Source organism: Aspergillus terreus, genomic scaffold (assembly GCF_000149615.1).
Source record: "Aspergillus terreus NIH2624 scaffold_13 genomic scaffold, whole genome shotgun sequence".
Lineage (NCBI taxonomy): Eukaryota > Fungi > Ascomycota > Eurotiomycetes > Eurotiales > Aspergillaceae > Aspergillus > Aspergillus terreus.
Window position 1 is genome coordinate 1023545 of NT_165936.1, and position 20501 is coordinate 1044045.

At 54.9% G+C, this 20501-nt stretch overlaps 8 protein-coding genes across 8 annotated transcripts; 3 read left to right on the plus strand and 5 right to left on the minus strand.

Annotated features, from left to right (window-relative positions):
• Nucleotides 1-231: 231 nt before the first annotated feature.
• ATEG_08866 (acyl-CoA dehydrogenase) lies at nucleotides 232-1698 on the plus strand (the record flags this gene model as incomplete). The annotated part of the gene is made up of 4 exons (XM_001217451.1): nucleotides 232-427; nucleotides 515-1430; nucleotides 1490-1599; nucleotides 1652-1698. 4 exons carry the CDS (start codon nucleotides 232-234, stop codon nucleotides 1696-1698), a joined length of 1269 nt encoding a protein of 422 aa, XP_001217452.1.
• Nucleotides 1699-2457: 759 nt separating this feature from the next.
• Nucleotides 2458-3340, plus strand: ATEG_08867 (putative ubiquitin conjugating enzyme (UbcD); the record flags this gene model as incomplete). Its single annotated transcript, XM_001217452.1, has 5 exons — nucleotides 2458-2501; nucleotides 2674-2719; nucleotides 2850-2879; nucleotides 2971-3154; nucleotides 3201-3340. 5 exons carry the CDS (start codon nucleotides 2458-2460, stop codon nucleotides 3338-3340), a joined length of 444 nt encoding a protein of 147 aa, XP_001217453.1.
• Nucleotides 3341-3728: 388 nt separating this feature from the next.
• On the minus strand, nucleotides 3729-5696 carry ATEG_08868 (uncharacterized protein; the record flags this gene model as incomplete). Its single annotated transcript, XM_001217453.1, has 4 exons — nucleotides 3729-3760; nucleotides 4039-4565; nucleotides 4694-5470; nucleotides 5521-5696. 4 exons carry the CDS (start codon nucleotides 5694-5696, stop codon nucleotides 3729-3731), a joined length of 1512 nt encoding a protein of 503 aa, XP_001217454.1.
• Nucleotides 5697-7380: 1684 nt separating this feature from the next.
• Nucleotides 7381-8198, minus strand: ATEG_08869 (18S rRNA pseudouridine methyltransferase; the record flags this gene model as incomplete). Its single annotated transcript, XM_001217454.1, has 2 exons — nucleotides 7381-7857; nucleotides 7911-8198. The coding sequence occupies 2 exons, from the start codon at nucleotides 8196-8198 to the stop codon at nucleotides 7381-7383; spliced, it is 765 nt and encodes a 254-aa protein (XP_001217455.1).
• A 3732-nt stretch (nucleotides 8199-11930) lies between these two features.
• Nucleotides 11931-12312, plus strand: ATEG_08870 (CVNH domain-containing protein; the record flags this gene model as incomplete). The annotated part of the gene is made up of 2 exons (XM_001217455.1): nucleotides 11931-12063; nucleotides 12125-12312. 2 exons carry the CDS (start codon nucleotides 11931-11933, stop codon nucleotides 12310-12312), a joined length of 321 nt encoding a protein of 106 aa, XP_001217456.1.
• Nucleotides 12313-12985: 673 nt separating this feature from the next.
• On the minus strand, nucleotides 12986-13639 carry ATEG_08871 (class I SAM-dependent DNA methyltransferase; the record flags this gene model as incomplete). Its single annotated transcript, XM_001217456.1, has 1 exon — nucleotides 12986-13639. The coding sequence occupies one exon, from the start codon at nucleotides 13637-13639 to the stop codon at nucleotides 12986-12988; it is 654 nt and encodes a 217-aa protein (XP_001217457.1).
• A 1716-nt stretch (nucleotides 13640-15355) lies between these two features.
• Nucleotides 15356-18196, minus strand: ATEG_08872 (uncharacterized protein; the record flags this gene model as incomplete). Its single annotated transcript, XM_001217457.1, has 2 exons — nucleotides 15356-17175; nucleotides 17359-18196. 2 exons carry the CDS (start codon nucleotides 18194-18196, stop codon nucleotides 15356-15358), a joined length of 2658 nt encoding a protein of 885 aa, XP_001217458.1.
• An 846-nt stretch (nucleotides 18197-19042) lies between these two features.
• ATEG_08873 (putative lipase/esterase) lies at nucleotides 19043-19758 on the minus strand (the record flags this gene model as incomplete). The annotated part of the gene is made up of 2 exons (XM_001217458.1): nucleotides 19043-19266; nucleotides 19344-19758. The coding sequence occupies 2 exons, from the start codon at nucleotides 19756-19758 to the stop codon at nucleotides 19043-19045; spliced, it is 639 nt and encodes a 212-aa protein (XP_001217459.1).
• Nucleotides 19759-20501: the final 743 nt, after the last annotated feature.

The following is a 20501-nucleotide window of genomic DNA, read 5'->3' on the forward strand; positions in this document are numbered from 1 at the left end:
AGCCTTTTCCCGTGGAACGCCGTGGTGCAGCGGATATCGGCATAGAGGCGACGTAAGGGTCTTCCGCGGGAGTCCCAGTGGGCGACCGCAGCCCGATCGATTGCCGAGGTCACGCTGCCTTTAAATCACCTCCCCCCGCAACGCAACTTCTCCCTCCACTACCTCCTACCTCCTACCTATACTCCCCTCTCTCGATCATTCAATTCTTTAATCTCCTGTTACGTCCTCATCATGAATCGCACCCTCCTCCGCGCCGCCTCTCGCCACCTGTCGACCGGCGCGGCCAAGACTCCGGCGCGCAGCTTCGCAACCGCGTTCAACTGGGAAGACCCCCTCGCGGCGTCGGAGCTGTACACGGAGGAGGAATTGGCCATCCAGGACACGGCGAGACAGTACTGCCAGGAGCGTCTGCAGCCTCGCGTTCTCGGTACGTACCTCCGCTGTGCCTCACTCTAGACTTCCTGCACACTCACTACCCTTTACCCTACTAGACTACCATGCTAATCCGAGACAGAGGCCTACCGCAATGAAAACTACGATCGCCGGATCCTCGAAGAGATGGGCGAGCTGGGCCTACTGGGCGCCAGCATCAACGGGTACGGATGCGCGGGCGTGAGCACCGTCGCGTCGGGGCTGATCACTAAGGAAGTCGAGCGGGTGGACTCGGGCTACCGGTCAGGGATGTCGGTGCAGAGCTCGCTGGCGATGACGGCGATCCACGAGTTCGGCACGGAGGAGCTGAAGGAGCGGCTGCTGCCGGGGCTGGCGCAGGGCAAGCTGGCCGGGTGCTTTGGGCTGACGGAGCCCAACCACGGGTCGGACCCGGGGGCGATGGAGACGGTGGCACGGGCGCACCCCAGCAAGCCGGGGGTGTATCTTCTGTCCGGGGCGAAGACGTGGATCACGAACTCGCCGATCGCGGACGTGCTGGTGGTGTGGGCGAAGCTGGAGAGCACGGGCAAGATCCGCGGGTTTGTGGTGGAGCGCGACCAGTGTCCGGCCGGCACACTGGAGACGCCGGCTATCAAGAACAAAACGGCGCTGCGGGCGTCCATCACGGGGATGATCCAGCTGGACGAGTGTCCTGTACCGGTCGAGAACATGTTCCCCGACGTGGAGGGGCTGACGGGCCCGTTTACGTGTTTGAATAGCGCGCGGCTGGGCATTGCGTTTGGCGCGATGGGCGCGCTGGAGGATTGTCTGGCGCGGGCGCGAGAGTATGCCCTCGAGCGCAAGCAGTTCAAGGGCAACCCGCTCGCCAAGTATCAGCTGATCCAGAAGAAGCTGGCGGATGCGGCGACGGACGCCGCGTACGGCACGCTGGCGGCGACGCAGGTGGCGCGGTTGAAGGATGCGGGCAAGAGTACGCCCGAGATGATCTCGATGGTCAAGCGGCAGAATTGTGACCGGGCGTTGGTGAACTCGCGGATGTATGCTTGCTCCTGTGGTGTGGCTTTTCTGATTGGGCGGGAATGCTGACGGCTTGCAGACTGCAGGAAGTGTTTGGGGGCAATGCCACCAGCGACGAGTACCATATTGCGCGGCATGCGGCGAACCTGTTTGTCGTGCAGACGTACGAGGGACAGAGTGACATTCACGGTGAGTACCCGATGTTTGTTTGGTGATGGTTGCTGGTTGCTAACTGAGATAGCGTTGATTCTGGGCCGTGCGATTACCGGGGTGCAGGCGTTTGTGTAGAGGGGGAGGGGTAGACTTGTATATAGAACGAATGAACATACTCAGCATACTTGGCATAGTTCTTGCAGTTGGTGTAGTTCTTGGATGATGTTCAATTGTACAGTAGTCTTGTAGAGGCTTCCAGAAGAGGAGGGCACGTGACGACTGCGCCACGTGGAGCCTTTCCCGATCGGGAATTTCTTCTTCCGCTGTACAATAGTCCTTAATATTGCCTTAGTACTTAGTACTATTGAACTGTCTCATGTGTTCATAGTTGCCTAGGTAAAGAATGATCTTGTATATTGTCATCTTCATTAATATATAACTAATATACCATAATAATATCAATATGACAGGTCATTGTTCCTGCACAGTCATCCTCGACACCCGAAGTGGCAATGCAGTCATCGTACCGGTAATACCGCTCCCACCCGGCTGCCGGCCTGTGGCGCAGCGAAAAATACCCACGGTATGGTACTTGCCATACGGCAACCCGCCTTTTTCTTTCAGCCCAACCCGCCGATCCCCTCCTCTCTCTCTCTCTCTCCTCTTCTTCCTCTTCCTCTTTCTTCTCTCTTCCTCATTCTTTCATCTTCCGCCTCACGTCTTGGTAAGCCTCCCTCCCTTCGTCTCTACTCCCTCTCCACGACGATCTTTCCGTCTCCTCTTCTCTCTTCCTACTCTCCTTATTACTTCTTATTCCATCTCGACTAACTCCCCTAGTGTCAATTTTCACCCCTCCTCTGACCTAGCCGCTCATCACATCACACCTCCGTCAAAATGGCCCTCAAGAGAATTAACAAGGAACTCACGGACCTCGGCCGGTAAGACTCTAGACCTTCCTCTCTTTCCCTGCTGTTCCTATCCGATCCTCATCGTCTATGGCTATGGCTATCGTATATGTCTACGCCTTGTGGCCCCCACCATGCCGCGGGGCGCTCGCCTATCCCACATTATCCTGATACTTGCGAACCACGCTAACACCGCATCTCACAGTGATCCTCCCTCTTCCTGCTCTGCTGGTCCTCAGGGAGATGATCTGGTACGACCTCCTTTCCGTGTCGTGACTGGCGATAGTGGCGGTCTCCCGCTGTGGCGGCACAGCGGGGTACCTGTCGATCGTCGGTGCGATCGCACATATCCTCGTCCTGTATACTGACCGGCTTCCACAGTTCCACTGGCAAGCTACCATCATGGGTCCTGTAAGTTCTTTACCTCGGTGGTCGTACGTCGCACGCCATTCGTCGGGCGACCATCCCACTCCCGCCTAGACACAGACACTGACGCAATCAGGGTGACTCCCCATACTCCGGAGGTGTCTTCTTCCTGTCGATTCACTTCCCCACCGACTACCCGTTCAAGCCGCCCAAGGTGAACTTCACCACGCGCATCTACCATCCCAACATCAACTCCAACGGCAGCATCTGTCTCGATATCCTCCGAGACCAGTGGAGTCCCGCTCTCACAATCTCGAAGGGTGAGTCCGTTCCTCTTTTTTGAAGGTACCCCTGCTAATCGTGTAGTCCTCCTCTCGATCTGCTCAATGCTCACAGACCCCAACCCCGACGACCCGTTGGTGCCTGAGATCGCGCACGTCTACAAGACCGACCGCCCTCGGTACGAAGCGACCGCCCGCGAATGGACCCGCAAATATGCTATTTGATCTTCGCAATTCAATCTCCACGGCCACCTTGGTCTTCCCAATCCCTTTTCGCTTCCGTTAGATCCAGATCCGAAGCCTGGCGTACCGTGATCGTAGATCCTTGTTTTCCGGAATCATTTGCGTGTCTTCGCCGTTACCCCTGTGTTCGTTTTGTTTTCGTTTTTGTTTCGGTTGGCGGGAATGTCGTCGTCACAACGATCCTTATGACCAATTCTCATGCATTTCATGGCATCATGGGTTTTCTGTTTCTCGGCCTGCTCGCGCGAGTGGGTTCCAATCATGAATCAATAACCTGGGAGGGGAGGGGAGATCCCGGGTCGGGGCTGGGGAAGGATACGATGCGGATGCGGGACGAGAGATGAGGTGACTGGTGTATCAATCAGATAGCTCAATTGAGTGGTAGAGTGATTTCTGTATTAACTGTAGATGTCCATGTATGTATGTAGATGTATATGTAAATGTATATGTATGAACAACGCCGATATGCAGTAGATGCATGAAACAAACCATATCACAAAGTACAAGAAAGAAAAAGAGATGCACTTAAACAACCTGACTCCCCCGCCGACTCATACTAATCTTCGATCCAGCCTTAGACCCCCCACCGCCAGCCTTCAGCGTCCGCTGCGACGCCCGCGACGCATGACTCGACACCTGACTGATACTATCACTCGGGCGGACAGGCTCATCAAACTTACTACTCACATGCGAGTGCTTGGACGCCCGCGACCGATGCGAGTGCGACGACCGCCGCGACGACGCATCCCCGCCAATCTGGCTAATCGAGTCCTCGGGCCCGACGTCGTCGCCCGCATCTTCATACACGCTCTCGGGCAGGGGCACCTCCCGCGCCGACACGCCAGACTTAGTAGCGGAGCGGTACGACGCGACCGATTCTGGGAGGGGGATGTGGCGAGGGGAGCGCGAGGCCGAGCTGCCGCCGGCATGGGACTGAGCATGAGAGCGCGACGAGCGATGCGAGGTGGCAGACGAGCGGCGCGAGGTATGGCTGTGGCGCTCTTCGTCGACCTCGTAGATCGTCTGCGAGTAGTTCCCATTCGCCTTGGAGGCCTTGATCGTCGACGACGAGTACACGCTGCCACCGTCGAAGGCGCGCGACTTCTCCGGGAAGCTGCTGATCAGCGTGCTGCGGTCGCAAGGATAGTGGGCGGCGCTCCCGTCCAGCGGGGGCGGGTACTCAATTGCGCGCAGCGGAATGTCGCGCCTCGAGCCGGTCGAGTAGATGCTCCTCTCCGAGGCGCGGCGGCCGAACTCGCTGGCGGGCGGCGGGGGCCCGTCGTATTCGGGTGGCTGGGTCGTAGACGGTGCTGGCGCGGGGGTTCTTGGAGTGACGCTGCGGGTGGTTGAGCGGGGGCCCGCTGCTGCTGCCTCCGAAGTAAAGTGCTGCCGGGCGGGGCAGGGGCTTCGAAGGCGCGGAGGGTGCTTTTGGAGCATGCCCAGGGGGCCGTTGGCCGGTGGTGAGCTGGGGGTATTCGCGGGGGGGAGTATTGCGGGGGAGCGGTGGAGGGGGGATGATGGGATTCGCTGGAGTCGGCGTCGCCCTTGGACATGGCGTAGGCGATGGCGGCGCCGGCGGCGGCGCCGATGAGGGTGCCGACGATGGTTTTGGCGGTGGTGCCGTCGTCGGATTTCTGGGTGGTGTGCACGACGTAGGTTGGGGTCTGCGGCGGGGGCTGTTGTTGGATGCTGCGGGTGGAGGTGGAGGTTGTGGAGGGGGCGGCGGGCAGGCCGCGGTGGTGTTCTGTGGGCGCCCTGGAGACGGCGGAGCGGGCCTCGGAGCGGCGGACGGAGGACGCCTTGCTTGTGGCGGAGACGCTGGTGGCTTTGGAGACGACGGAGCCGGCGGCGGAGGCGGGCGCGTTCTCGAGCAGCGCGAGGGCCGGCCGGCTCACTTCAGACCGTGCGGACGAGAGCCCCGGCCGGTAGACGGCTTCGACGCTGTTGCCGTCAAAGTCGATGACGGCGGCGCTGTAGTAGCCCGAGTCCGAGTCGCGGGTCTTGGGCTCGCCGTGGATTTTGCCGCCGGCTTTGAGGGCGCTGATGAAGAAAGCGCCGACGGCGTCCTTGGAGGGGGCGGGGAAGGCGACGTGCGCGGCGCCGGCGGGGACTCTGTTGTCGTTAGCTGGCAGTCGTAGTAGTAATGGAAAAGGGTGACATACCCCGGCTTCTGCTCGGTTATCCAAAAGTCCGCCGGTTCACCGGAATGCTGGCCGAAGCCGATGTAGTCATCGTGGCGGCCGATGAACTTGTATCCCAGCGGCTGGAGACAGGAGAGAAAGAAAGAGGTGGAGGTGGGGAGGTGGGCGACGGTGAGGGTGAGATGGGAGACAGGCATGTCGACGGACTCGCTGGCTCAGCGAGATGATGGATGTTGAGAATGGGTATTCTCGACGAGAAGACGACCAAGATATATGCAACAGCAGACAGAAGACAACATATGCTTAGGTGTTGGACTGCGATGCATACGCCTGCCCAATTTATATCCAATCACCGCACTGGGGGCCAACAAAGAGCCGACTCAAGGAATGACCGGATGACCGCATCTCGCCAGCACCCCGACGTCTCCATGCGCGAGCCCGGCTCTGCGCTCCGACTGGCGATGGACTGATCTGATCCCTATCGGTGAAGCAAGGACGAGACGACGGGCCCCTCCAGGGCAGCTCTGCCAGGTCATCGTGGGGAAGCCTGACGGACGGTGCGGTAGGTGGCCCTGCGCCGATGGACGAGGCGCCTATCAGGAGACGGTGGATCCAGCGTCTTAAGAACCCCGAGGTGAGGCGACGAGGGGGCCAGTTGAGGTGGAGGAGACGGATTGGCGGTGGTGGAGAGGCCGCGATGACTGACAAGAATCAAACTGATAATAAATACTCCGTAGTGGCCGGCGCTGTCGCCAATGAGACGGGCGAATGTGTGCTGTGGTCCCTGCTTGGGCACTGCTGCTGCTGCTAGTCGCCGGATGGAGCGACAGACCGCCAAATCACACCCACCTCGCTCGTGGATCAAGCGCCAGGAGCGCCAAACAAATCGGAGGCGGTAGTCGGGCCTGCAGTGTTCCTTTCGAGTGAAATGCAGGGGTTGCAGTCGACTTTTGGAATGGCCGAGAATCGAGACGAAACAGGGGAGGGAGATATGGATCGTCGAGATGCCATCATCGCCATACACCGTATTCTCGGAATCCAAGATTCATCGCATTATCGTTCGATTCGCCCGGTAGTTTGGCTTGGGTTCGCAAAGTGAAGCGGAGTGCACCGAGGATGACTGCGTGCCACGTCGAATCGAACTGCAATCTAGCCACCGGGGCCACCCGATGGGCTTTTCCATTTTCTCTTTCTTCTGCAGGCTCCACCGTGAGTCAGTGAAGCGTCCAACGGAGTATGTTGGAGAGCAGAGATGTACTCCGTGGAGAGTAGAGATTGGAGATGGGAGCAGATGAAGAGAAGATGGAGGTCAGGTTTAGGTTGAAATGTAGCCTCAGGCACCCTACTTTCTACCCAATGCCCGAAACAGTCACTACAGTCAACGCAATACAATATAAACAATATAAACCAAGATATCATGATCCATTACTCTATAACCACCAGAGCCCGCCAAAAGTACACAACAAGACAAATGCAGGTCTCGCTGGGCACGGCCGAACCTCCAGTCGTGGCCGGGTCAAACCCAGCCACTCCCGCGGTATTGTCACGCAAAGATCCCGTCACTGCCCGAAAACAAAAGGCAGAGATACCCGAACAACAGATGCGTCTGCTCTCTCCGGGTCATACGGCGCCGAACGAGAGGAATTCAGACACTGGGAAACGAGAAATGCACAGAAAAACAAGGCACCAAAACACGTGGACTATAGAGAGGGATTCCAACAACAAGGACCGACACAGAAAATGACAGGCAGCAGACGACGGGTCGCGCACACGGATCGATTTCTCTCGCCATTGGAATGAATAGATTGAAAACTTCGTCACCTCATCAAGTTTTGGCCGTTTCGATTCGGGAAAGAAGAAATGCTTTCGGACGCAGACGGATCAGACGATATCCCACACTTCCTCGGCGGCATGGCAGAACTTGCTGCATGCCACACTCGCGCTCAGGCTGTAGTTGCTGATACTGATGGTGTCGTCCTTGAAGGAGTCGGCGAAATCGTCGTGTCCCTTGGCCATGGCGCCGACGAAGATACAGATGCTTTCGTTGGGGTTCAGAGACTCGATGTAGTCGCGGGTACGCACCACCGGGGCCTCGTAACTGAGGGTGACCTTGCGGCAGTTCGGGGGCAGATGGTCGGTGATGGGGTTCTTGATGACTTTGAGGAGCTTTTCCTGTGAGTTGGTCGAGCGGATGGAGAGACGATGGAGGAGCTGGACCATCAACCCGGCGAATCGCTTAAAGGTACGGGGAATGCGAACGCTGGGGTTGACCTCGATGAGGACGCCCTTGGCGGTATGGATGTAGATCTGGAGTTTACCGGCCTTGTTGATGGGGGAGTCGAGGAGGGTGAGGAGACACTGCGTCAGGGTCAGTACAATCGCATACCGATGGGAGATTAAGAGAGGACAACCTGGTGGGTGATGTCCGGACGAGCTTCGCTAATGTCGCGGTTCATCTTCCGCATGACACCGATATGCTCGTCGCTGTTGAGCAGCGAGTACTTCTCGTCGCGACCGGCGCCATTGCGACCGCCCGAGGCGCGGTAGGTTTCCAGACTGGCATGGGAGAGAACGACGATCAAACGCTGGGTCTCTTTGTCATGGGCGGCGATGGGCACATGCTGCTCGGCGACGAGTTGCGGCAACTCCGGAGGCGGACAGGACTGGGTCCCTGAAGGAGGAGAGGAGTCAGTGACCATGTTTCAGGAATTCCAGTAGGGTGAAGAGCCCCTGGTGACGAAGAGGGTAATGGTGGTGGCTGATCGCGGGGTCACACTAGGATTCCGGCCGCTGCAAGGATGAGAGCGCAAAGCGGGGGAGTCAGCCAGAATGACACTTGGCTGATTACCTCCGGTTCTGACACTCCGATTCTCGCAGATGACGATGGAAGATGGAAGATCCAGACCCAGCAGAGGGGAAGAGACAGGTAATTGAGGTGAAGAGCCGCGGGAAGAAAACGGAGCGGGAGCGAAAAGCTTGCGGAATGTGATGGATTCCAGCATGAAAGAACCAACAGGATGGTAACAGATTGCCATCCAATGTTGCGATTGGGTCACATACGGGCTCTCTTTCTCTTTCCAGCCGTTTGAGCATCGGTCGACATAGTGAGATTATGAAATCGGAGACGGAGGAGGTAGGTGGATTAGGTAGAGGGAGAGATATGGACAGATCAAGTGGGAATGTGCAGGGAGCGTCCCAGTCCGCGGACAGAGAAGATGACGAGGGGAATATATACGCCGACGGATGGCTGGGAGAGACGGGAGTAAGAGAGTAATGGCTGGGACAGTCGGTTTGGCGATGCTGGTGCTGATGAGAGATTTTGATTCTTCGTTTCGTCGGCGAAATAAAACGTCCGAAAGAGGAAGTCCGGAGTTTGTTGTGTTTGCATCGGTTTCTGCATCGTGATCAATGCAGTGAGTAATAATAAACAGTAAGAGACGCATGAAGACGATATAGTTTGATAATAAAGGTGAGTATATGTATAACTACCTAGTATGCTTGCATCTATATCCAGTGCGCCTATCCCCAACACCGCTGTTGAAACATAGCGCATCACCTGAATCAGGTAACTGTGTCTGACAGGTCAGATCCACTAGGTTAGATCAACCATGTCTTCCGTTGTGAACTCCCCAGAACGTTGGGACTGCAATGTATGAGTACGATATTTTAGAGCTCGCTCTGAGATTCTATTGATTTTGGTCTAATTTTGGTGGGTATTGGTTGTGGGAGGTATATAAGTACAGCCCTGCTGAATATATATCTCTCATGCGCATAGACCAAAGGCCAGGTATTGTCTTTCTCTCAAAGGACCGAAGATACTGGACGAAGTATGTATTATATGAGGATTACCCGATATACATGAGATCCTATACATGCCCTTTCTACCCTGATTAGAGTCAGGGACCTGTCTGAAAAAGATGTCCAAAATGTCTAAGAGCTTTGATATAGTTCTATCTTTCGTTCTGTCTAGCACATACGACCATAGGGTGTGGAAAACAGGGCTTCCCGTCCGCTCAGCCGTACTTAAGCCACACGCCGGCAGGTTAGTAGTTGGGTGGGTGACCACCAGCGAATCCCTGCTGTTGTATGTTTTTTTTTTTTCTTTTCTTTTTACTCTTGATGAAGAAGTTCTGTATATTATTGTCTTTTCAGTGTAATTGTCGATGGAGTAGAAGGGTGTGGCTTCGTGTACAACCTATTTGATCATGACCCCAGGATTAGCCCTAACTCGGACAGTCAGACCCGACGCCCTCTAATATCAGGCTCAACGGTGTTCTGGGAGTCGATAAACTCCGGATACTGAGCAGATACATGTTTCACCCATCCAGTAGGTGAGATATAAATAGAGGTAAGTGACGCAGTCTTGACATGAGCTCCCGTTATCCCGACTCTATCCCGCCGACCAGTTGCATTGCGTCTAGCCTGGCACTGAAAACCGTCAACGCTTTGAGAGTAACCTACGAACTTGATACCGAGATTATCCAGCGTGATATCCTTCCACAGTCACGGTTATTGTGCCCTTGACCTAATCCCAGGTGGTGTAGCTCTGCTTGGGATTGGTGAGTTCGATGGTGAGTGTAAATTTGGGACTTGAATACTTGAAGGGCAATGCGAGGCCACGACGGGTGATCGAAACCCATTCCATGTTGCACCGAATGAGGCTTCGGACGAAAGGCCTAAGAAAACAAAATCAGAAGAAAGATCTATCTACTTCTGAGCAGAAATCGTGAACAGACATAGCATAAAAATGCACGGCTTCCACTTATAGCTCTCCAACAAATTACCGGACCGTGATCTTCCCGCCAGCACGGAGGCTGATCCTGCACAAGGCGGATAGCCCTAACTCCCACGTTCTCAGCCGACTACCTACGTCCATAGCAAAAGCTACCCTAAGCCATTGGATATTAACAAAAATAGCCATACTATGGCAGTAATCTCATCTACACTTGGAGCAATCTTCCGACTGCTTAGTCGGCCGGTCTGGGTACGTTTTCCTAATAAGTACTGAATAGAACACATAGAACCCCAACAGAGTATAGGTAGAAAGTAAGCGCGTTATCCATTAAAGGTGCTATTCCTTCCATTCATAACTACCAATGGTACACATCAACGCTGAATACATATGCACCAGAGTCTAAAACCGACCGAATACATTCTTGGGTCAACAGTAGCCCTGTCAATGAACAAATCCCAGCACGCTCGTCTTCAGTATGAGGAGGGGTCGATGTTCTTTCGGGCTGCTCCTCACGCGGTGAGGAGTATGGAAGTGGAAGGTGTGTCATGATCCCCAGTGGGGGAGTTGGCCCAGCTCCACTTGTGTAGGGTGCTACCACGTTCCTCTTGAGACCATTCTGCCCAAGCGCACTGTACATCATCGCCCTATGTCCCATCGAGAAGTAGCCACAGAGCAACGGCTCGGGTGAGTTGGAAGACAAACGTGGGGATATGCATATTTCAACCGGAAGAGAGTATTCCTGGGTTGCATGGATATGACTGGCAGTAAAATGCGCTCATTAGGATCTGGGCCATAAGCCCTAGTCAATTGCACATGTAGCATTGCTCTAGCTGTCCAGGGAGCCCTGGGCCCGGGGGTAGCCGAGTGTGATACCCTCGTCTCGAATGGAGCTGGGTGCACCTAATACAGCGGAAACCACTCGCAAGAATAAAGACAACGGTAGAAGGTATCCTGACCTTTTTCCCTTGACCCGAAGTGGAATGTAGCATTGCTAAAAGGATTGGGCATATATCTAGAGGGGTACCTAGTAGGTTAATGATACTAGGAGGATGAAGGTGGATCCTCTGGCCCCAGGGTCTTCACCGCACATTGCATCATCGCAACATGTAATCAGGGGTTTTTTTGCGCTCGTAAGGCGGTAGCCTTGGTCCTAGGGCCAATCTGGACATGTAGAATGATGTAGGATAGGGCGTTTTGCTGCATGTTCCCCGACTGCAGTTCGCAGCAATGCTCCGGAGTACGTTCAAGATGCCAGCAGGAGGCCATTGACACCCCGCCTAGATTGGGAAAAATGGCTGCCTATCATGCCAACGTCTCTTGGCAATGTGGATGTCCGCTGTATAGTGGATCAGTGGATACTGTCTTATGGCAGCCCTGCGCCTTTCCGACGCTTACACATGTGCTGCTAGGGTTCTGGGTATTGCTGCTGCCTTGGAAATACCGCTTGATTGGGCCGGAGGGATGCGCCTAGAGGTAGTATGGATATCGCATGCATCGTAGGGGAAACAACGAGCTTACCGACCTCTTGTAGACTGACAACGCATCGCGGTGGGCGGGTAATAGCATCAGTTGATATAATTTCGTATAACCAAGTGAGCCGGAGGGTATAAAAACCTCCACTGTGATCAGTCTGAGTTTCCCAAGACTCAATCGTTCTTGCGTTCAACCCCTCCAGAACCTCCAAGCTACATACACAATGAGCTTCCACGAGCGCGCTGAAGATATCCGCGTTGACGACGGCCACATCCTCGTCGCTCGGCTTGCCAATGGCGACGGAGACTTTCAAGAGGCATCCATTGACTTGGACAGGTTCCTCGGGAACAGCGAAGGTATGCTACACTATCTCTCTCTGTAGCATGGGAATGAGCTTACGTTTTGATTTTACGACAGGCTCTTTTGAGTGGGGAGGACAAAACTTCTCCCACACCGCTGAGGACATCTCCTTTCATCTGGAGGGAGACGGCAACGTGCCCGTTCTGCGGGCCAGGTTGGCCAGTTCCGATGGTGAATTGCATGACGCCGACGTTAACCTAGCCGAACGGATTGGGAATGAGAACGGTTCGTTTGCTTTTGTTTAATTGATGATTTTGTAGGCCTTGCAGGCCAGAGCTAGGTTCTTGCGGCAGGTCTTGTATCTGGATGTGCTCTGTAAATGATGTTGATATGAAGTGAATGTATATCAATTTGTCTGCATGACCAGATCTCATTCCGTCTGTTATTGAAATGGTCTATGAGTGCGTTATTCTGCAGTCAGGTGAGTGCTGGGTAGCTTTGGATATCAAATAATGTCTCATACAATATTCATCCAAGTATCAGAGAGCCAAATTGGACAATCCGAGATGCCGCTACTACTACTACCCGTCTGTGTGAGAATGAGTAAGGATGCGCAGGGTTGATCCCGTATATCATATTTGATCGATGCGCAACGGAAGTAATATCATCTACTAACAACAGACTTGGTAGGCAAGCCACCCAAGCTACGATTAGCACCTACTGATGTCACTACCATGACTTCTCTACAAGTACAAGTTCCATCAGGGCTCTACGTCGGTACGGTCACTCGTGTCAAGGATCATGGCGCATACGGGAGATCGTCAGGTCGCAATGGGCAGTTACAGATCCGTGGCTTCTGTAGACTAGGTTAAGCTGAGTGCATCCTAAGATGTCAAAGTCATCCCGCCCTCGCCCGCAAACCTGTTGTCGTAAAAGATAAAAGCATCCCGCCGGTCGTCAGTCGTCAAGGTCAATCGGTCAAGCGGAACCTGTCTTCTCCAGAACCATCAACGTAGCTTTGTCGCCCGCGCCCTTTCTGTAGTCTTTGAGCTCCATACTAACCACTCGCGCCAGGCCCTCCTTCTCGATCTTCTCGACCTCAGCCTTGTACCCGCCCGAGACCCAAATCTCCTCCAGCACCGTCGCGACAATAATCCCCGCCTTCTTCGTGACCCGGATGAACTCGCGCAGCGCCGGGTCCGGCCCGACATGGCCGCGCGTGAAGGTGCCGCAGCACGTCACAATGTCATAGGTATCGTCGGGCCGGTCGATGGGCTGGGTCAAGTCGCACAGCATGAGGTTACGGTAGACGCCGGTGTCCTCGGCGATCTTGAGCATGGCGGGCGACAGGTCCGCGCCGTCGATGGTCATGGTTCCGCTCTTGGCGAGGGCCTCGCCGACGAGGCCGGTGCCGCAGCCGGCGTCCAGGACGGTGGCCTTGGCGCGGTTGTTGGACTTGACGGCGGCCTGGGCGACGAGGATAGGGGCCACGTAGTTCTGGGAGGCGTCGGCGAGGTCGCTGTTGTAGGAGGCGGCCCATTCCTCGTAGAGCTTCATGCAGTCCTCCTTGCGGAGACTGTTGCGGGCGCCGGCGAGGTGGGCGTTTTCGGCGATGACTTGCGTGGTTGTCATGTTGGGCTGTATGGATGTGTATAGGTATGTGAAGAGTAAGGAAGTGTCTAGGAGGTCCTATGAAGTGGTCTGGTTCTTCGATTCCGGCTTCTGCGCAGCCTTTAAGTAGTTTCTCTCTTCCCCGGCCCGCGTCACTTCACATGGATATGTTGCCAATCGCTGCCGGATGCAGAGAACAGGATCCCATGGTCCGTCACTCATAGCGCTTACTCTATGGCGTCATGAAACGAGCAACCTACTGGCTGTCCTCCGAGCCAGATGGCCTGTTGAGGACGATCGTGCTGGTGAGATCACAGGGAGTGGATTGCACGTTGAGAGCAATGTGCCCCAATCAGACGCGTGCGCGGTATTATATACAGGCGCAGACGCATACAGAAGAAGAGCGTACAGGCTGCTGGCGGTCCTGGTGTAATCGGAATACTGCATGCAATGCTCGGGGCTCCTGGCGGGGCCAGAAGCGGGGGCGGGGCAGCCCCTCCGGCGGCCCCTACGGCGGAGGATTGCGGGGGATCATGGCGTGTTCTAGGCTGCTCATTTGCCCCGAGTGCGTAACCGAGGAGCCACCGGCCGCCAGGGCACTGGTTTCGAGTCTGGATCTTCATTTACCTGCGTGCCGCTACTGTAACCTAAGTATGTCTGATCGCCCCGATGTCCTATAAGATGCGCATGTACCTGTCGGTCTTTGAGTTCTCCATCCCGGACGTATGGCGCCATGCCGTCTCCTCAACCTTGTTCGACGACGCTATGATATCATCGGGATGTCTGGATGGGGTGATTCCGTGGAATCGGCAGAGTTTCTGTCGTTCATCCGGAGGCTACGAGTAAGAGGGGTAGTCGGAGATTCTATATCCCTACATGTGGGTAGGTAGCCCACCAGGTATAGCCTGATATCGAGCCTCAATAGGTCATTTGGTAATCGGATATAATACTTTAGTCAACTGGTTTATCAATAATATCATCATGGAGTTATACCCTTGCTCACAACGAAGACCTTGGTTTGTCAATGGATACTTTTGGATCTGCGGCTTTTTCTCAATCGAATAGAGATCCCCGCTCACTGCCACCGCTCAGGCCGACGACGTGGTGTGGTAGGAGGGTGATTGCGTTGCCGTGTTCAAAGTAAATGTCTTTATGCTTTCTCTCGGAACAGTCCGGTTAAGTCGGATAACACAATATGGCTGATTGTAGGACACTCAGATGTCAACCTCGGGTGTTTGTACTGTAGCAGTTGATCTCAGAGCCCACCCGGGGAGTGAACTAAGATGCATAACATGAACAGAAGTTTAGGTAGTGTCTCTAGGACGGCGTAGCTGCACGACTGTAAGCATTAGCATAAGAAATGATGACATGCTCTGTGTCCTTTGAACACTCAATATCATGTCTATTGTCCCTGTTCCGTTCTACTCTGGTTGACGTCCCTACAGGGGTTCTGATCATATAATCCCGTGACTATGGTAGAACTATTCCGTCTGTTCGGGATCATAACAACGATTCAAAGTCGGGAATATGGCAGTATTCAGACATCCGTTTTCCAATCATTCACAGTGGTATTTACCCATAGTCCTACAATAGGACTCACCTAGCCAACCATCCAAGTAATCACCTCTTCTTGACCGTCTTCCCTACAGAAGAACCAAAGAAACAAAGGTGAAAGAGAAGACAACAAAGTCCACTTTCGTTATGTCCATAAAGTTGCTGGAATCGTCAGTCACAAAATCAGCATAACTGCTCCAGCAAAGTGTAAGCCCAGCTCTCATCCATGACGCGGATGCCGATGCAGCGTTCCCTCTCCTCATCCACAACCGGTTCCTCCCCAGTGGAAATGCCACTCTCTGGCAGGGTGCCGTGTGGGTTTATCGGAGATGAATAAGAAGCCAACTTCCTGTATACCTCCTGCATCTGTTTCTCCCACGTGGGACGATCCATATCGGGCGGAGGGGTAGATGCGCTCGTCCCAGTTGAAGCTTCGGCCAAACGCCTGAACGACTCGTTCGCCCGTTCCAGCATCGTCGCTAAATCAGGCGATGACGGGGTGCTGGGTGGACTCGGTCTCGTTAAAGCTGAAACCAAATCTTTCTCTATCTCCTCGACCCCTTTCTCCCACGTGGCAATCTCAGTCCCCGGCACGGTTTCGCGTAGGAAGTCGGTCAGCCCGCCAACTATCTTGACCGAGCTAGATTGCTGCTTGGGCGCAATCGCGGCAGAGGGTTGACGGATTCTCATGAAAGAGTATTGTAGGAAGGTGGTGTCGTCGCAAGCCCGGCAACTGCGGTCTCGTCGATCCACAAGAACCACCCAGTTCCCAGGGGGGATATCCCCGAGTCGAACTCTGGACGGGTCGTCAGGGGCGAGCTCATAGTCGAAAAATCCGGCGGGGATGGGTCTCACGCCCAATGGATCTGGCGATGACCGGAGCGGCGATGGTGGCGGCGGTCTCCGGGGCGGAGACCAGCCGTGCTTGCGGCGGTGTTGCTCGCTGTCGTCGTCCATGGAAGCAAGCGACGAGAAAGCCCCATGATATGCCACTCGCAAGATGGCCTTGTCGGGATCTGAATACGGACCCAACGCCCGGAGGAATCCTAGGAATCGGATGGCGAAGTTCTCGGCGGTTAACCCAGTATTGTCAATGGAGTAGTAGCGTCTGTACCTGCTACGAGCATGGCGGACGTGGGGGTCTGCAACTGAGTCTGGGACATCATCACACAGGGGACATTCAAACGTGAACAGGTGGACCATGGGAACGACCCTGGCACCTGATGAGTTGAAGTAGGAACCCAACCCCATCACCGAGGATGGTGTGAGAGATTTGCGGCTCCGCAAACCGGTTAAAAATCCGGAGGTCGAATAGATAGTTTTCGGCCGGAGCCACTCCCAGTCTTCTCCTGATGCCCTCCCCCACAGCCGCAGCAGCTGCGAGCAGAAACGAGCGGAGACCTCATCGTGGTTCCGGTCCGGTTGCTGCAAGAAGCAGAGCTGCTGCAGGCTTGTGGACTGCGCCAGGGCCGCAGCGAGATCAACGAGGTCTGACTCACCCTCCTCCTCATCTCCTGCCCACGCATCGACGCAGAGGCTGAGCGCAGACGCACCGCGAAGCTCATCCGATGCAACAGCGGCCGCAATCACGCGAGGCAGCAGGTTGCTAAACGACACCCAGTTGAGGTGACTGCGTTCAGTGTATGCCACGCGCAGAACATGGCTGGAGATCGTGGAGGGACCGAGCCTGTCAGGCACCTCTTCGAGTCGCTGCCGCAGCCTCTCACTAAACGGGACCAGCGTTTGAAGGTGGGCAAGCGCTTGTTTCTCGAGGGGAGGGGATACGGGCTCCTGGGTGAGAAGCAGCAGATCATCAATAGTGCGGTCCATATCCACTGGGACAGTTTGTGGCGGTTCTTCTGATATGGTCACGCTCGAGGCTCTTGTGGTTGATCCATCCTCTTTTGCGCGGTCCATGGATCCATGTCGCGGCGGTTCGTCTACTATGGTGTAGCCTACCATGGATCGGGGGGTGGACCTGGCTTTCTTTGACGGTCTGAAGTCTGTCGGAGGTTAGGAAATGTGGTTGCTATGGGTTTAAATGGGACAGAACATTTCAAAACGCGCGAGAGAACACCTTTTGAAGATGCTCGAACCGGAGCCTCCAGCTCCGGCGGCCAGATGTCTACCATTCATCGTCAGCACCTGCAAAACCTTCCGGATCCCACTGGCGTGAGCAGACGTACAATCCAAGGCTGCCGCATCAGCCAGCGGCCTCCCTTCCAGTCGGAGGATGCTGGGGTGGTCTTCCAGGCCCGACCATCTGTAATATTTCCCTGCCCACTGAGCAATCGACAACAGCACTCGAGGCCGCGAGCTCACAAGTACAACATCCGGCTCCTTTTCCGGCTGGGGGTCTTCGACGGGATCCCAGTCGAAGAACTTGTCGCGGGACTGAACCTCAGCCATGTAGTCCACGGGAAACGCAACAATGCCGTACTTGACACCACTGTCGAGGTCGGAGATGTCAACGATGACCAGGCCATATTCAGTGCAGTCCGCCCGGAACACCGTTGATAGCGGCTGGAACTGGACGTCGCTGGGGCGGGTGGCGTCAGCAGGACGATCGTCGCGCAACAACGCCAGCAAAACGCAGGTCGCGGTGAAGGGGAACTGGTTGAGGCCGTCATCACGCCACGGCAGCGGGGGATGTTGTTGGACTCGCTCCCAACGCCTGTTCCAGGGCACGAAAGGTGGCTGCGCGGTGTCGGGCACGCTGGGCCGCTCATGAAGCGGAGGCTCGTGGTGCCCCGGAGACCGACGATACCAGTCTTCCGCGAGCGCCCTCTCTGCCTCCAGCAGCGCGCGGTTCGCGGGGTCCGAAAGAATCTCAATAAGCCCGAGGGTATCGGTTACCACATGCTGCACTCGTGGCCATGATATCTTCATGTTGTATTCCTCGTGGTGCTGGCGGTAGGCCACGGCCAGGGGGCGGCTGGCGCCGCCGGGGCCGACGTTGGCGACGACGGCGAAGAGGAAGGAGCGGGGGGTTCTGGAGTAAAGAGTCCTGTATTCCGAATGCATTGTATCCTTTGAGCAGATATTCTTTGGGCAACTGAGAAATAGGAAAGGGGAAGGGTTTCAGTCCGAGAGCGCGGTTGAGGCTACTGCCTGGGAGCAAAAGAGGGGCTGGTCATGGCCAAGGTGACTAGCAGGGAGGATCAAGAAGAATCACGTACTACTAATAGTATCAAGCCGAAGGTGACGATGTAGTCCTCCTGGAGGTGATGCATTGCGTTTTACGATACCCAGCCGACTAGGAGTGAGCGAGGTATTCCCAAGGGTTCGTGGAGAGGCAGTGCGACTACTCGGCCCACTGACATCAAGCCGATGGGTGTGATAAGGAATCTGAGATTGCGCTCCAGAAGTGACCTGGTACTCCTCTTCGTCGATAGGCTTCTGGCTCCGAGTCCAATGCTACCCTCTCGTATATAGTATCCACAAAACATGAGGCGAAAATACTTCATAGCCAGCTAGACCGAGTTAAGCCACCCGCCGGCCGCTTAGTAGTTAGGTGGATGACCACCAGCGAATCCCGGGTGTTGTATGTTTTTCTTTTATCATCTTCAAATTTCGTACTGAGTTCTTGTTGCAATCAGGGCAGTGGCTGTAGTTCCAGTCCCTCTGACGTTGATATACAACATTTTGGCTTCGGCCTTGCCGGAACCATATTCACCCAACCGCGCCTGCATAATGGGCACTGACATGGTGCTGTTATAGAAGCACTATTCCTGCGAGTGCATGGCCAATTATCCAGCCGTTCCCAAAAGCCACCTTAACCCATTTACACAGTCGTCCTGCGCCATCTTGGATACGTGCAAATGAGGGCCATAAACCCAAAAGATATGCGGTAACCCCTAAACAGTCCGTTCAGCTATCAAGGAAGTGCATGGAAATCACCTTACTTACCGTGTACAAGATCTCTCTGACTTCCACACCAGCATCCAGCAAGGCCCTTGCATAGCATACCGCGTCATCGCGCAGGATGTCCATCTCGCAAATCTGGATATACGTCCTTGGATGACCATCCAACGTGCCCCAGAGTGGATACGCGTCCGGGGAACTCCGTTCGTTTACCGGAACTCCAAGGCTATCTAGCATGCGCAGTTAGCACTATCTCGCAGGCAGCTTCAACATTTCGGTCCAGGGCAAAACCACGCAAAAGACGAACCATGGTTCTTGATCATGCTCAGTCTATCTAATTTAGCCCCAGTATAATCATCCATCCAGGACCGCTGGAGTTGCCGGAACTTGGGGGGAATGAACTCGTCGTCTGTCGCGCGAACGGTGACCGGGGCTCTAAGCAGGACTCCATCGAAGGATACTTTTGCAGCGAGAGCTGCATTTTCCGCCGCGCTGAGCCATTTCCGCAGTCGCTGCGTCAGTATGGCGGCGAGATGTCCTCCTGACGAGGTCCCGCTCAGAATGAGCTTGGTAGGTGCGGTGTGAGTTGGCACAAAGCTCGAGAGATTGTTTAGAACATGTTGAACTGCGCTCCATCCGTCATCGATTGGGATGGGGTAGACAAATTCTGGACTGAGTCGGTATTCCACGCTGATGACAGTGACATGGCCGTTCAGGGCCATGTATCTGCATGAAACTGCCAATTTAGTTGTGTTAGAACAAGGTTCTTGGTACTTTTTATGGGAGTTGTCGCGATAGCAGTACCGTCTTCTGTGTCGAGAGAGCCGCCGGTGAAGCCACCGCTGTGAAAGAAAATCACCAGCCCCGATGGCTCTTCCTTTGCATCTGAGGTGTAGGCTCGAATGGGTATTTGATGACCATCCGTCGCTGGAGCACAGGCATCGACGGTTGCTACGCCCGTGGAAAGTGCATTCCCAGCAGGTGAAGAGAGAAACGATCTGGTGCGTTCGGGGTCATCATGAGGGGGATTGGGTGTCTGCGCAACATATGCGCTCCATTCAGGTTGGAAAGGGCGCATCTCGTCAGACGCAGAACGGATCTTGAGAAGTCAGAGCAATAGATAGCCTTAGAGCTTTGTATGAAAGCTCTTTCCAAGATAGAAGGGCTGGGGCTTAAAGATCGAGAAACGCCGGAGGGCGAGGGTGGGTTTAGTATGTCTCCATATGACATCCGAATACGAGGCGGATTAGGCTGCAACAGGTCGAATAAGACAATAAGCGGGGTTCTCTATCATACACTTAGTGAGTCACCGGCTTCACATCTATATGCACAGGTTGGTCGCTCAGTTGGGCCGTATGCTGACCCTCGCCTGTCGGCGATATGCAGGCAACAGTTTCCTAAAGGTTACATGCACCGCGTTATACGAACGAACTCGAGCCTCATCGAGAGGTATTACCCCTTACCT